Raw genomic sequence first — 13952 nt, forward strand, 5'->3', positions numbered from 1 at the left:
ATGATATATAGTATGAAATAGGAACTTGAACTTTTTCACGGCAATTGTCATTTAAAGAAATTTCTTAAAATGTTCTATTGAAACAATCTTTATAATGGGCTGGTTGTAGTCGGCATAATAACTGCTAATTTGTTTTAGAGACAATTTTTGATGACTGTTACCCAATCTACTTAACTGTGCATAAATTTTTGAGAAATATTTGTACCTGTGTAAAAATATTATAATGCTCTATTTTTTTTTATGTAACATGCAAAACAATATATCATTTATACTTAATTCCATCCATAGCGCCAAGACAGAGAACAATTATGAGTTTATTATGGCATTTACACATCCAATAGACTCCTAGTGCAAGTCAGTTAATGAAACACTGACTGTAGTATCTGGGTTGTTAGAAGTGATACCTATGTTTCATTAGCTTATTCGTTTTTATGTTGCACATTATATAAGTACTTAGATTATTTAGTTTTCTAACTTTTGTGTGCTCCACTAGTTCTTAGTGTTTTTTTAATAAAACACAAAATATTCATACTGCTTAATTCAAAACTTATATGGATGGCATGATTTGCAATAAACTGTTGTGAAGACTGATGCATTTAAATTGTATGTTATGAACTGTTGCCAACATGCTTAGAATAATGTTTGATAACTATATTATTTAAATATAAGGCTGAGAACTAATATATGGTTTTCTGAATAAATTACTGAAATTGCACTTTCAACATGATACCAAACAATAATGCTTTGTCAGTCTATATAGTCAATATTATATAGTACCGAAATCTTGCTTAATTGCTATGAATTATGGTAGGGCATGAGCTGTTAACTATTTTTAATGAGTAAAGCTTAGGAAAATTCAGAAAACAGTTATAGATACAACTATGACTTATTTAAATGTAAATGGAAATGAATCTTTAAAATTTTACAAGGTATGTCAAAATTAGGTATATTTTTTATTTTTAAATACTTTATAAGTATTTTTATAAATTAAAAAAAAATCTATAATATTTTTATTTTATGAAAAATATTATAGACTTTTTTAAATACCTGGCTACAACTGAATACCTACTTCAAGAGGGTACTGTTTTCATTTTGTTATACTTGTTTTATATCTTAATATATAAACTGCTGAAAATACCTTAAGTCTAAATATATCAATATCAAAGGATAAGCAATTGAAGGCCTTTATAATTTGCCTTTATAGTCATGTGCCTTTACTTTTACAAGAATAATGTTAGGGGATTATTTTCTTTGGTAATATAGGTTATAGGCACAAATGGTTATATAATCTAAGAGCATGTAAATATATAATGAACCTATCTTAGTGAAACTTATATCACTAAGATTTCAAATGATTGGAGAAAAGTCCAAGGTTTTAGATCTGTTTAGAATTATTAAAACTACTTAAAATAAGACTAGCCAATTTGATGTTTACCTTATCACACAGCGAAAGCTACCACTCAGCTGTGGCTAGCTGCTCGCTCTGTGTTGATCTGCTTTTTCATTGAGGGCTAGCAGAATGTGTCAAATTTGGTTATTTATACTTGAGAAGTCAATAATATAATTGATCTGTAGTCTTCAGAGCCAGGAAAACCAGTACTGATCTCTAGGAAATCTTGGAATTATTAATTATACACATTATTTTTCTGAGTTAACAATGTGTTTTATTTTGACATGTATCATAACATGATTCATAAATTCTATGTTAATCTACCAAAGTATTTAGCTCTAAAACAATCATTTCTTAGTTGAGGCCATTGTACAACAAATATATCTGCAAATAATTGTAATATTTTTCCAGTGAGCGATAATGTCCTTACCCGACAAACACTTTCAACAAATACAATTCTGCAGTCTATTAAGAATAAACATCTCAAAACAAAGGCCACAACACAAAGTGGCACACAGGTTCCTGGACCATTGCAAAATATAATGTCTGGTTTGAATCCATACACAATTGGAATAATCCGAGTAAATGCATGAAGTGTGCTTAACACTGAAGAAGAATATGACTGTTTCACATTCCTGCTTCTTGGAATTTTCGTAAAAGAGTAATCTTTCTGACTGATCTCACTCGAATGCATTTTCACTTCACTGCTTTTATCATTATTAGCTATGATATAAAGTCGTGGGTTATACTTCTTACAGTTTAAACTTTTAACTAGTCTAAGCAATTCAGTTGTATGCCCTCCAGAACCAAGGCACAAGATAGTTCTTAATCCATCATGGGAACTTTGTAAGTCGCACTTTGTAGTGTAAATCTTTAATAGTACATAAAGTACTCTTAGTAAAATTAGGCATAATACAGTAGATATCAGGATACTGATTTCATAAATGGACATTTTCTTATTTATCTTCACTTAATGAAATTTTTTATGTAGCACATGAATACCCCATGAAAGCGTATGATTTTTTGTGGCACTAATCACAAAGTACTTTGCATGGAAATCATAAGTATGAACTGTTTCCCATGAATCTATCAACAATTGATACGATAAACTTTTTTCAGTAAGAAAAATGAAACCTATCCTATATTATGCTGGTAGCTGTCAACCTTGTTGTCAACAATGTCATCAACGTCAACCAAACAAGTGTAAAAGTCATTCTGTTTGTTTTGCTGGACGATTCGTTTTTGTCTGTTAGTCACACAGAGTTCGTCAAGATTTTATTTGTTTGTTTAAATAAATTCCTTTTTGTAATGTGACTACATATAATTATAGAAGGACAACAGCTGAACAATGTCAAATGTAGCTGCATTTAAACTTCTAGTTTCCCCTGACTTACTTCATGATTTTCTATTTGTCTTCATACTGTTTTATGGAAAATAAATACCGATTCCCAATAAAAGTTATAGGACACATATTGGGATTTTTAGGAACCAAGTAGTGCCAAGATGAAGGTCCTTAAAGTGATAAATTCGAGTGTCTTTCAAATAATATCAGTTTTATTTGTTGCGGGTTATCTCCTTGGTGTTTTAAATCTGCATTTCAGTGATAAAAATAATTATTGTGTAATGACTTACATGTTTGAATTTCCCCAATTTGTGGTATGTGTATAAATTAAGACCCTATTGTTAATTTTTTTTCAATATATTTTTCACTGATCTTATTACTTTTTCATTTTCAGGAAATTTCAGTGCCAGAAAATATTGATAATCCTCAATATGGACTTTATGCTTACAGTGAGGGAAGGTTGACTGAAATGACTAGGAAAATGTGGTAAGTTAAACCAATGCAAGTGTCATTATGTCAACCAACTACAGAAGTTGACGGAGAAACCTAAGTTTTGTATATAAATTTTAAACTGTTTGTAATTAATGCTGGCGTGTTATAAAATAAAATGCTGTATTATAGGTGTATACTTAAATGTAATTCATATGTTAAGGTTTAACGGGGTACCTGTTCTATTCCTACCTGGGAACTCTGGTAGTCACATGCAGGCCCGGTCTCTGGCATCTGTGGCTCTTCGAAAAGCCCTAGCTCGTGATTATGATTATCATTTTGATTTTTTTACAAGTAAGTTCTTTATCTATTTATTTACAAAGAGATAATTAAAAATTCCAAAAAGTTTTTTTGTGGTATCAAGATGTTGCTGTATTCTATAATAAAATGATTTTAAAAATTTTGACATTTTGCCTAATTAGAGAATTAAAATAAACTTTTATGCTGATTGTGTTGAGAAGAACTGGTTTCTAAGATACAGGTATTCCTAGTTCAGGAACCAGTACAGGTTTTGCTAATTAAGATTTATTTATTTATTTAACAGTAAAGTACAATGAGGAACTTTCGGGATTGTTTGGTGGAGTATTGCAGAGACAAACTGAATATGCATCAGCCTGCATTACCAAGATTTTGAGCTTATACAAGAGCAATAAGTATACTAAAATGGTGCCAACTTCTGTGATTCTCATTGGCCATTCAATGGTTTGTAGTATTTATTACAGGTATGTTTTTATTTAAAGTTTATTTCAAATAGTCCTTGCTGTGATTTCATCATTTTAGGGTGGTGTAATTGCTAAAAGGCTCTTAGCATATCCAAGTACCTTAAATACCACATCAATAGCAATCACATTAGCAGCACCTCTTCAGGCTCCAGTAATAAACTTTGACATGGAAATGAATCATTATTACCTACGGATGAACATGGAATGGGAGGCTAACATTACTGTAGATGAAAACATGAGAGATAAAAAGCTTTTGCTAAGTTTTGGAAGTGGTCCGCGAGATGTATTGATCCCTTCTTGGTTGACAACATCCAATGAAAGTGACATTGGAGCTCTTGTAAGTATATCTTATAAATTAAAAAGCTGGCTGTTCTTAGTCTAATGTTAACTGTGAAATATTTTCAACATATTTGTGAAGTTTGGACTTGGTTTCAACCAGGGATTAATAGAAGATCAAGAGAGATATTGTAATTTTTATCCTTTTTTAATCTAAAAAAAATCATTATATATCTGAATCCAACTCACCAACAGTGTAGCAAAAAATGTTATCACATAAAAAATTATTTTTCAGACAACATCCGTGCCCGGAGTTTGGGTGTCAACAGACCATGTTAGCATAGTGTGGTGCAAACAACTAGTTATGGCGATCAATAGATATTTGTTTTCCATAGTTGAACCACATACGAAACAAATCAAAGTAGAGAAAAATGAGCTAAAGAAAATGGCAAAGCATTTTTTTAAGGTAGGGTTTAATTATTTGTGTTAGTGTTATTTTGAAAGGAAACTGAAAGATGTAAATACTAAAATTTGTATGCATATCTCATTTCTACAAGTGCATATGATATAAAAATTTTGCACCACCTGTTACTGTACTTTGTTGACTAGCAGCAAAGATCCTAACTTTGCCCACTATGTTTATGAAGTAAAATAAGTAGAAGTCACTACTTCTGTATCATTTTAATACTTTAATTATTATGGACACTTTTAATTATTTACTCAATTAAAACACAACTTCATTGTACAAAGACAGTATATATCAGTTATTTATTTTAGGCCAATCGGTCAATGTTCCTAAGTCCAGATATAGTGAGACCTGATGTGACCATGCTTATGGATGCTTTCTGGTACGAAGATAATAGACGAATTTACCAGGTGTCCAGACCAGAGATTGAAAAGTAAGTATTACATGTTACTATTTTTATCATTTAAATTTACTTTATCGCGCCAAATACAAATAAAATGAATTCATAGCTAATTCTGTTATTGAATTTTCAGTATTTTTATGTATAGGATTCGCTGAAGAAACTTTGCGAAGATTTTACCGACTTTTTTTATTCACAATATAATTAATATTTGTGACACCAGGTTCGAGAGCTTATCGCATTTAGTGCTGCTCTCAACTACACATATTACGCACCAGAAAAAATAATGAAAAATAAATTATAAGTTTCAAACTCAAAATGAATTAAGAATAGGTATTCTCGTATCTTGCGCAAGACAACGTAAATTTAGTAATCGCGCAAGGCAATCGTCGTTCATTCATTTTACCTATGTCAACACCGCCATTGGCAGGCTTCCAACCGGGGGGATTTTGGTTAAGGGAATTTTATTTTGGGTTAGTTGCGTCATTACGTTTATGTATCTTCCTAATATTTATGTTCGTTAAATAGATAGGCTATATATCTTTCTTTATTGAGCTTTGCATCTTTTCATAATCTTTTACCCACCAACTAGGTAGTTCCTACAATTTAAAAAAAAAACAGACTACAAAATTTATAAATTTCTTGATCTAATCAAAAAGTCTTGATCAATGTTTGCATTCCTCTTTATCACAGTGCTGTGATCTTAACCTGATTTTCTTCCACACTAGCGATGATATCAATTTAGACCCAACTTTTCCAAGGCCATATTTTAATAATGTTATCGTAACTAGCGGATTTTAAGAATAAAGAAAATGTAGTTTTCGTTACATACCTAATTATCTTTATGACCTAAACTACAGGATACGTATAGGAGGATGTATGCAAGTATTTACGTTAAAAAGATAGACGCAAACAAGACTTGCATAGATCAGAAAGAGTTTTCGCTTTCTTTTTAATTTATATGAGAATGATTCCCGTCATTCAAAAATATGATTAAGAATTATAGATGAAATAACTTATACTATATATACTACACAATAGCAACTTGTGTCGACTTCGCACTGTGTTCTAAAGAATACTTTGTATATAAGTACTTATTAAGGCAGAGACCTTTTAAAGAGACGAGTCAATCTTTGTTTGATAATATGTAGTTTTAAATGTCTAATTAAGTTACCTCAGCCTAAAATAATTATTTTTTATATTGGAAAAAATCTCCTCATTATTCTTTAAATTTACTTTACCTAAAATGAAAAAAATATCCTAAAAAAATAAAAATTATTTACTAGTTCCTTACAACTTCTTTTCAGGACCACCTATTTGATGATAAGACTTGTGACTTTCCCGCAAAATCGGTTCGTAGCGGTAGAAGCGGTAAACGTGGATGACAAAGACTGGATATTTGGATGTAGTGCCAAGTACACGCACAACACTTATAGATATTGGTATGCGATGCACTTTTATAAGAAAAATAGATTCACACTTTGTTGGGAAGAAATATTTTTGCTAATTGTTGATGACATGATACGTGTAAATATCACGTTTTTAGGGAATAATGACAAAAGGCAAAAGGCTCGGAAGACAAATTTAGCTGGATGGCTTAAGGATTGTATTTAGATACGAAGATAGTGACACGTTACTAGCACATCTTAGAAGAAATAATATAATTTTTAGGCCTTTCGCATAACTATCCCTTATAATTTGCGCGGGAAGAAAAGCAGCTGGCACACACTGTTTTTTTCGAAACAAAGCCAGACCAGTATAGAAGCAACATGATAAATGTAAGTAGTTTTTACGATTTAACTGACCTTAACTAAAGGGACGACACTAGGTATATAGTTTTTTTCAAGAATTTTCACCTTTGGAGAAAGGGTGTGCCGTTGAGCGAACGCGAGAGCAAACTTTTGGTTAAAAGAGCCGAATCGTGTGGGGAGTGCCTCATACCGAAATATAACCGAAATTTTTATAAAGTCACTGGCGGTGGTGGCATAGTGACTCGAAGGCCCCCACACGGGGCACCTTTTGAGCGTCGTAGTCTTGCTTGAGCCTACACGGTCTATATGTATTATGCATAATTATGTATACCGCTATGTCGAAGCTGCGTAGGCGCTAGCGGGGCGGCTTAAATTTATCTTTGCTTATTGCAGTAAACAAGCAACTTCATTAGCCGAGCTGAGCCGCTGGACTGGTGCTGCCACCAACTTCGGGAAACGAAAACTAGCGACAGTACACCTTCATAGGTTGAAAGATGACTTTCCTGATTGGACCCACGTGGTCGTTAAAGTATCGCCAACTAGGAAACCGGTATGTTTGCTACTCTGTTTCTCATGAATTGATAAAAATCTTCAAACCAAAAAAAGTAAGCCGATCCCACATTTGTCGAGGTTTCGGCATTATTATATCGAAAATTCGAAACAGACGATACCAGTTTTTTCATTATCATCAGTTAATTGAACTATTTCCTTACTAGAGGCCACCCGCGACTTCGTCCGCATGGAAACCCTATCAATCCCGCGGGAACTCTGGGATAAAAAGTAGCCTATGTGTTATTCTGGGTCTTCAGCTACCTACATACCAAATTTCATGGTAATCGGTTCAGTAGTTTTTGCGTGAAAGAGTAACAAACATCCATACATCCATACAAACTTTCGCCTTTATAATAGTAGTAGGATTATGTGACTGTCAAAGTACAACCGAAAGTACTGAAAGTAGGAATCTATAATTTGGCATGTATGGGATATATCCCAACTTACAAATGCGAAAGGGAGTTTATTTGTTTGTTGCCTTCGCGTCTTATGTACTGAACCAATGAAATTTTGCGTAATTTAGAGTTTGGAGAAGGACCTTTCATCCCGGTAAAATATATTTTCCGTAGGATTTGCGAAAAGCCTGTATTATTTTGTAGATGGCGGTAAATACACGGGTAAAAGCTAGAAATGTAAATACTCCTTACGGAGACTAAACAAGGATTTCCCGACGTTAACAAGGGATGGGAATTAACGTGATTTATCGTTTTACGTGATTGGGAGTCGCGAACGTTTTCTAGGAAGCTAATAAATCCTAGAAAATATTTCTTTCAGGTAGTTTTAAACGTAGATATAAATGATCATGCATCAAGACAGATCACCGTAAGCCTACCCTCATATTTCTCGTTTGGAAAGTCAGTTATAAAGGCGGAGACAGAAAAGGACAGTCTATATTACGAATTAATTCTGACGAATTTCAATGTGATCCACGAGGCCTACCTACTTTATGTAGAACCTACGGCTAATTGCAAAGCAATACAGTATCATGTATCGGCTGAATTGAGTGTGCCTTGGGGGCAGAATCAAGAGTATTATCATTATTTTACGTAAGTATAAAAGTCTTTATTTGTTTAATTAATGCCCGTTGAGAAGGGTCATGTAACTATGGGGTTACCCTATGTCTGCTAGCTGCTTTATACAGCAGCCATATTTACCTTTTTTAACACCAAATTATATATATATATATTTGTTTTGTTTACCATTGCAGCCAATCCAAACTGTCTCCAATGAAGCTGAGGTTATTCATGAGCAATCCTAATGTTACGTTAGGATTGGAAGCGCAGGAGCATCCGAAAATAACTTTATTGTTGGATCCTCAATGCACTTTTACTATTAGGCAAGTAAAAGCAACAAAATACATATTGTAATATTCTTACTTCCCAGTATTTTAATCAAGAGTTAGATTTTGTACATGCATATTTTGTAATTGTAGCCACTTATTTTGCAAGTGTGTGAGATGTTTAAACATTCAAGCCGCTCAACGAGTTGGTACACTTTCTACGCATCCCAGTATACAAGTTTTCTATATATTTCTATTATTAAATTTATCAAAATTTTGTTATATCTAATCATACTTATATGTAAAATATATCTTCCCATTCCAGCATTTCTACCTCCTGGTACCACCGTCTCGGGCAAATGGTGAGATACTACACGCCGGTGCTACTTCCGTACATGGCAGCCATAGTGTTGTTAGCTGCTAGAAGTAACATCCTCCATGTCATTGAACACGGATCCTGCCAGTCGATCCATATGGCGTTGATGAGCGAGGGAGTGAAGCCTTACTACGCGCTCGTTTACGCGAGATTGGCGACTATGGCTTTGGTGTAAGCGATGTCCTTTTTTTAATTATATATACCTAAATGATCACATCTTTACGGGGTGGACATGGCCAACAGTCTCACAATGACTCGAAGGCAACAATTAACTGGATGGCTTGGTGATGATATTCCGACTTTGAAAAATTTTATTTTCAAAATTCCCTACCTACTTACCTATAAATACGATAGTAATTATATCATTCATTATTTTCAGGGCTATCCCGTTTTTATCATTTATCACCGAGACTGCCAGTCACAATAACCAAGAGTTGCAATATTTCGTACGTTCGCTCGTAGTGTTGCCAACTTATATGACCGCGCTTGGACTATTGAACATTGCGGCCGCTGCAACCGTTATTGTGATGGTGTTTTCATCACAGTTAGCTCATCGATTATTATTTAGGTAAGATAAAATCACTACATAGTATAAAACAAAGTCGCTATTTTAGTCTGTTTGTCTGTATGCTTAAATCTTTAAAATTACGCAACGGATTTTGATGCGGTTTTTTGTAACAGGTAGAGTGATTCAAGAGGAAGGTTTTTATGTATAATAACAAAATTTTGCACCCGTGCGAAGCCGGGGCGGGTCGCTAGTATATAATATGCATGTATGAATTGCATAATTTTTAAAACTAGATAACAAAATATATGTTCTGTCCTTACTTTACAACATCGCACACCAATTTATTGTCTTTTCCAATTACAATTTAGATGCGTGTTCCAAATTGCTCGGACGCCGGCGGCTATCAAATTCGTAGTCTAGGGTACACCTACACCATTCCCTACATTTTCACAAAAGTAAAGATGCAAACTGCCGTTTTCGGTATTGGCAGTTTTATACCTATTGGCTTACCATCATCCCTAATGCTATACTGTTTTCACATATCTATGGTTTTCACAGAATAGTGTGGCGGGGCGGTAGTGGTCTAGCCGAGCGAGTGGCGTCTGCACTCCAGAAGATTCCTGTGTTGGTGAGCATCGTGCTCGTGTCTGCCGCGCCGCTTTCTTGTGGCGCCGCGTCCATGATGGCCGGCGCTGCCTTCTACGCGTTTATGGTTAGTATATGTTTTTTTTATAGGAACCCAACAACTTTTCGAAACTGTTGGCTCTGTCTGCCCCTGTCTGTCTGTTAATAGACGTGACTATATGTATGTAGGTAAAGTAATCTATCATAGACACTGAGAGGGTAGGACAACTAGGAGTGCCTTTAAAAAACTAAAATAATACGTTCGTTAGCCATTCTGATACTCGGATATATGGAAAGCCTAAAGGATTTTTGAGGACGGGTATCATAATGTTATGTTGTTAAGGTCCGATAGACAAATGACAATCATGAACTTTCGTATCTCACAGCGATTTTATTTGGAGAGAATAGGCTTTCGTACCATGAATGAAAAGGATCAGTAATATTCTTATTTTTTTCAGTTGTCAAAAATGTACGAAGAGTACCTAGAAGACTACGCGTACAAATTGATGGCCAAAGTTGCATCAAGAATATGCAGAATGTTCAAATCTAAAAAGACTGTTAGCACAAATAATGAATCTGAATCTAGTCTTATAAAAACTTCTTCAAATGATGATGTTTCAACGGATATTAAAGCAATAGAAGACAATAAAGAGAAAAGTGAGAAAAGAGATGAAATTAGTCAGATAAAGGACAGTTCTAACAATGATAATGAAAAAACAGAGAGTGAAAAAGCTATAGTAGTAAATAGTGTAGAAAAAGGCCAAGGAGAATCTGTGCCAAAATGTGATGAAATTGAAGATAAAAAGATAGAAGCTGAAGAAATTATAGATGATAATTTGAACAACTTGAATTTCCATATGATGTTATTCTTCATGTGGATTGTTGTAACAATAGTGAATTTGCCAGTGCTGATGACGTGGGCTAGAAATTTCAAGTAAGTTTTGCCTTAAAAGACTTTTTACTAAACAAATTAAATAAATAGTATTTTCTTTATTATGCTAACATAATAAATGTTACAAGGTACTCAATGGAATTGAAACCAGATACATCTTTACATACCGGCATGGCACTTGCGTCTTGTTCAAGTTTTATATGGCAGATGGAAGGACCAAGAAAGAATTTGTAAGTATTATTAAAAAAGAGAAATCCAGAAGTGTGCGGAATTAGTTTTTTTACGATGTTTACATTAAAAATGGTTTTGCTGATAATTTGTCAAAAACAAATGGCAAGATACCTATTCTTAAAATACCTTTTTCAACACATCTTGGTAAATTCTATGCTTCTCTACAAATGTTATTTTCCAGAAAAAATTATGAGGCAATGGCACATGCACTGTTCACAATGGCTGTGTGTATATTAGTGTTGGGACCATTTTCTCTAACCTTCGTCAATTATGGTGTTACATTTATGGTCATCCTCATAACTGTACAACAAATGTTTGATAGTGAAGACAAACCACCAGGTGAAGAAACAGATATAGAAGATGCTCCAAATGATGCCAATGCAGAACAAAAAAATGAAATTAATAGTGACAAGAATGAAACTGAAGAGAATGTGAACAGTAAACCAAATGCTAAAGACAAAGATGATGAAAACGCGCCTAGTGAAGAAAATAATAAAAAAAAAGGTTTGAATGCTAATGATGACGCAAGCACCAGTGATGATTGTGATGTGTGCAACGAAAGTAGGATATACAATGTTTTTAAAAATCTTAGAGAGAAGTTTAGTTTCAATGATGAGTTATAATACATGCATGTATGAGTATTACCTTTTATATTTATAGCTGTAAGATAAGAGATTATATATTGTGTTCAACAGCTGAAAAGTGTGATCAAATTTTCTTTATTTGTGTTTAACTTACACTCATATGTTTTACAAATAACTGGAAAATATAATTCTTATTATTTCCTTTAGTTTCAATTTATTAAAAGAGACAGGTTAAGGCTCTATGTATTTTTCTCAGTGAGATGTGTATTATAATTTATGACTATTGTAAGGCTGTTTGTTTTTCTGTTAACCATACAGATGTATTTTTTAAATTATGTATCAATAATTTTGGCCAAATTGTTTTTTTATATGTATAAAAAGGCTATGAGATTACTACCAGTATTAAATTTTTGTACTAGAGAGTATACAGCCAACCATTAAATGGTCAAATACTGTGGCCAGTTCAAGTTGTCCTATTGGTACCACCATATACTATTGATAGGTACAATTATATTGACATTTGGGTAGCTACCAACCCAAACCCAACTCATTTCATAAAGGTAGGTAGGTAAATTCATACGAGAATCTGTAGCTGGCCTAAGATTTTTTTTATACTGAAATGTTGTTTGTTACTTTTTACAAAATTGTTCATCTTTTTAACAATCTTCAACAAAAGGTGGTTGACAGTTTAAAATGTATGTATGTTTTTTCCGCGATTATCTAATGTTTCCCTGTACAGAATTTGATGCAGTTTTTTGTAATGTTTGTTATATGTATTTAGGTTTTTAAAATATAACCAACCTCAAAAAAAAGGAGGATATCAACAGGAGGCAGTTCTTTTTAATTTATTTTACTTTGTGATTGCATTTTATAAATTTCAATTTATGTTGGAAAAATAGTCTTTGCGGTAACAAAGTTTGTCATGTTTTTTTTATTTGTAGAGAACATTGAATTCGAATTTCGGTTATAAAATAAACAAATAATTCTTAAACGCTATGCTTTTATTGAAGTTAACATAAAATAGATGTACACTTAATCAAAGGAGTGGAATGTTTTCCTATTTCTTGCCTTTCTTGCCTGCGGGTTTCTCGTCAGCATTTCTTGGATTTTGCCAATTCAGAGGATTACGTCGATACATGGGCCAGGGAGGAAGTGTCAGGATTGCAGCTAGAATAAAACCGGCCCCAAGAATGTACACAGATTGAGAGAATTGCTGAACTATGTAACCCCAAACGAATCCAACAATACTGAAAAGGGTTATGATAGCTCGGTACAGCTTCTCAGCTTTTGCTTGGCCGACGTAGTCAATGTGGGTCGGAATTGATGTGAAAAAGTCCATTTTGATATATAATTATTATTGAAATTGCAAAACAAATATAGCACTTCTAAAAATTTTCGACAGGTGAAATTGACAACGTCAACAAACAAGAACACACGTCACTCGTGTTTGTGAATCATAGACAATTTTTTTTTGTATTATGCAATTTGATATAGTCTCTTTGAATTTGAAGTTGTACACTAAAATTCTTTCCTTTTCATCGTCAACATTCATAATTATCCTCCTTAATTTGAGCAGCGAATACCATATGAGAAATGGCTCTAAAAGCATGTTATAAGCAAAGTACAATTTAAAAAGTATGATCTGTTGTCTTTGATCGTCCAACGGTGTTGCCGTAGTAGTAATTTCTTGTTTTCCAAAATAGTTAAGAAATTAAAAACTGCAAATATGGCAGTACTTTAGGTTTATACCAAAGCAATCCATTCCATTTTCTAAAAATAATGTGTGGGACGGTGGTGGTCTTGATAAAAAACTATGCAGCTTGCTGCTGACTCCGTATGGTCTCGGTCGCACCGATTAGAACCGTCTGGGTTTAACGTAATATAATAATTTAAGAGCCCCAATCAGCGTGCCTGCGTCCTCGTACACTCTGCAAACTTAATAATGTCACCAATTCAAATAAATGAATGACACAAGGATGAAAGATAAAAATAAATGATTATATTTGTATGTCCGACTGGTTTCCGGCACTTAAGAATAGCACCACGCCAAATCTTTCCCATGGATGTAGT

The 13952-nt window shown here is 33.5% G+C and overlaps 3 protein-coding genes across 3 annotated transcripts; 1 reads left to right on the plus strand and 2 right to left on the minus strand.

The window, feature by feature from the left end:
- Window positions 1–44: 44 nt before the first annotated feature.
- LOC106142543 (UDP-N-acetylglucosamine transferase subunit ALG14 homolog) lies at window positions 45–2563 on the minus strand. The gene has a single exon (XM_013344338.2). It carries the CDS (start codon window positions 2340–2342, stop codon window positions 1701–1703), a length of 642 nt encoding a protein of 213 aa, XP_013199792.1. The 5' UTR covers window positions 2343–2563; the 3' UTR covers window positions 45–1700.
- Window positions 2564–2580: 17 nt separating this feature from the next.
- Window positions 2581–12819, plus strand: LOC106142542 (GPI inositol-deacylase). The gene is made up of 17 exons (XM_013344337.2): window positions 2581–3046; window positions 3127–3218; window positions 3385–3515; window positions 3766–3923; window positions 4002–4280; window positions 4515–4685; window positions 4997–5118; window positions 6393–6527; window positions 7230–7386; window positions 8163–8434; window positions 8596–8724; window positions 8993–9214; window positions 9423–9611; window positions 10110–10263; window positions 10634–11109; window positions 11196–11297; window positions 11480–12819. Exons 1-17 carry the CDS (start codon window positions 2894–2896, stop codon window positions 11919–11921), a joined length of 3384 nt encoding a protein of 1127 aa, XP_013199791.1. The 5' UTR covers window positions 2581–2893; the 3' UTR covers window positions 11922–12819.
- Window positions 12820–12865: 46 nt separating this feature from the next.
- Window positions 12866–13321, minus strand: LOC106142544 (signal peptidase complex subunit 1). Its single transcript, XM_013344339.2, has one exon. The coding sequence runs from the start codon at window positions 13219–13221 to the stop codon at window positions 12940–12942; it is 282 nt and encodes a 93-aa protein (XP_013199793.1). The 5' UTR covers window positions 13222–13321; the 3' UTR covers window positions 12866–12939.
- Between the last annotated feature and the right edge of the window lie 631 nt (window positions 13322–13952).

Source organism: Amyelois transitella, chromosome 12 (assembly GCF_032362555.1).
Source record: "Amyelois transitella isolate CPQ chromosome 12, ilAmyTran1.1, whole genome shotgun sequence".
NCBI classification, from domain to species: domain Eukaryota; kingdom Metazoa; phylum Arthropoda; class Insecta; order Lepidoptera; family Pyralidae; genus Amyelois; species Amyelois transitella.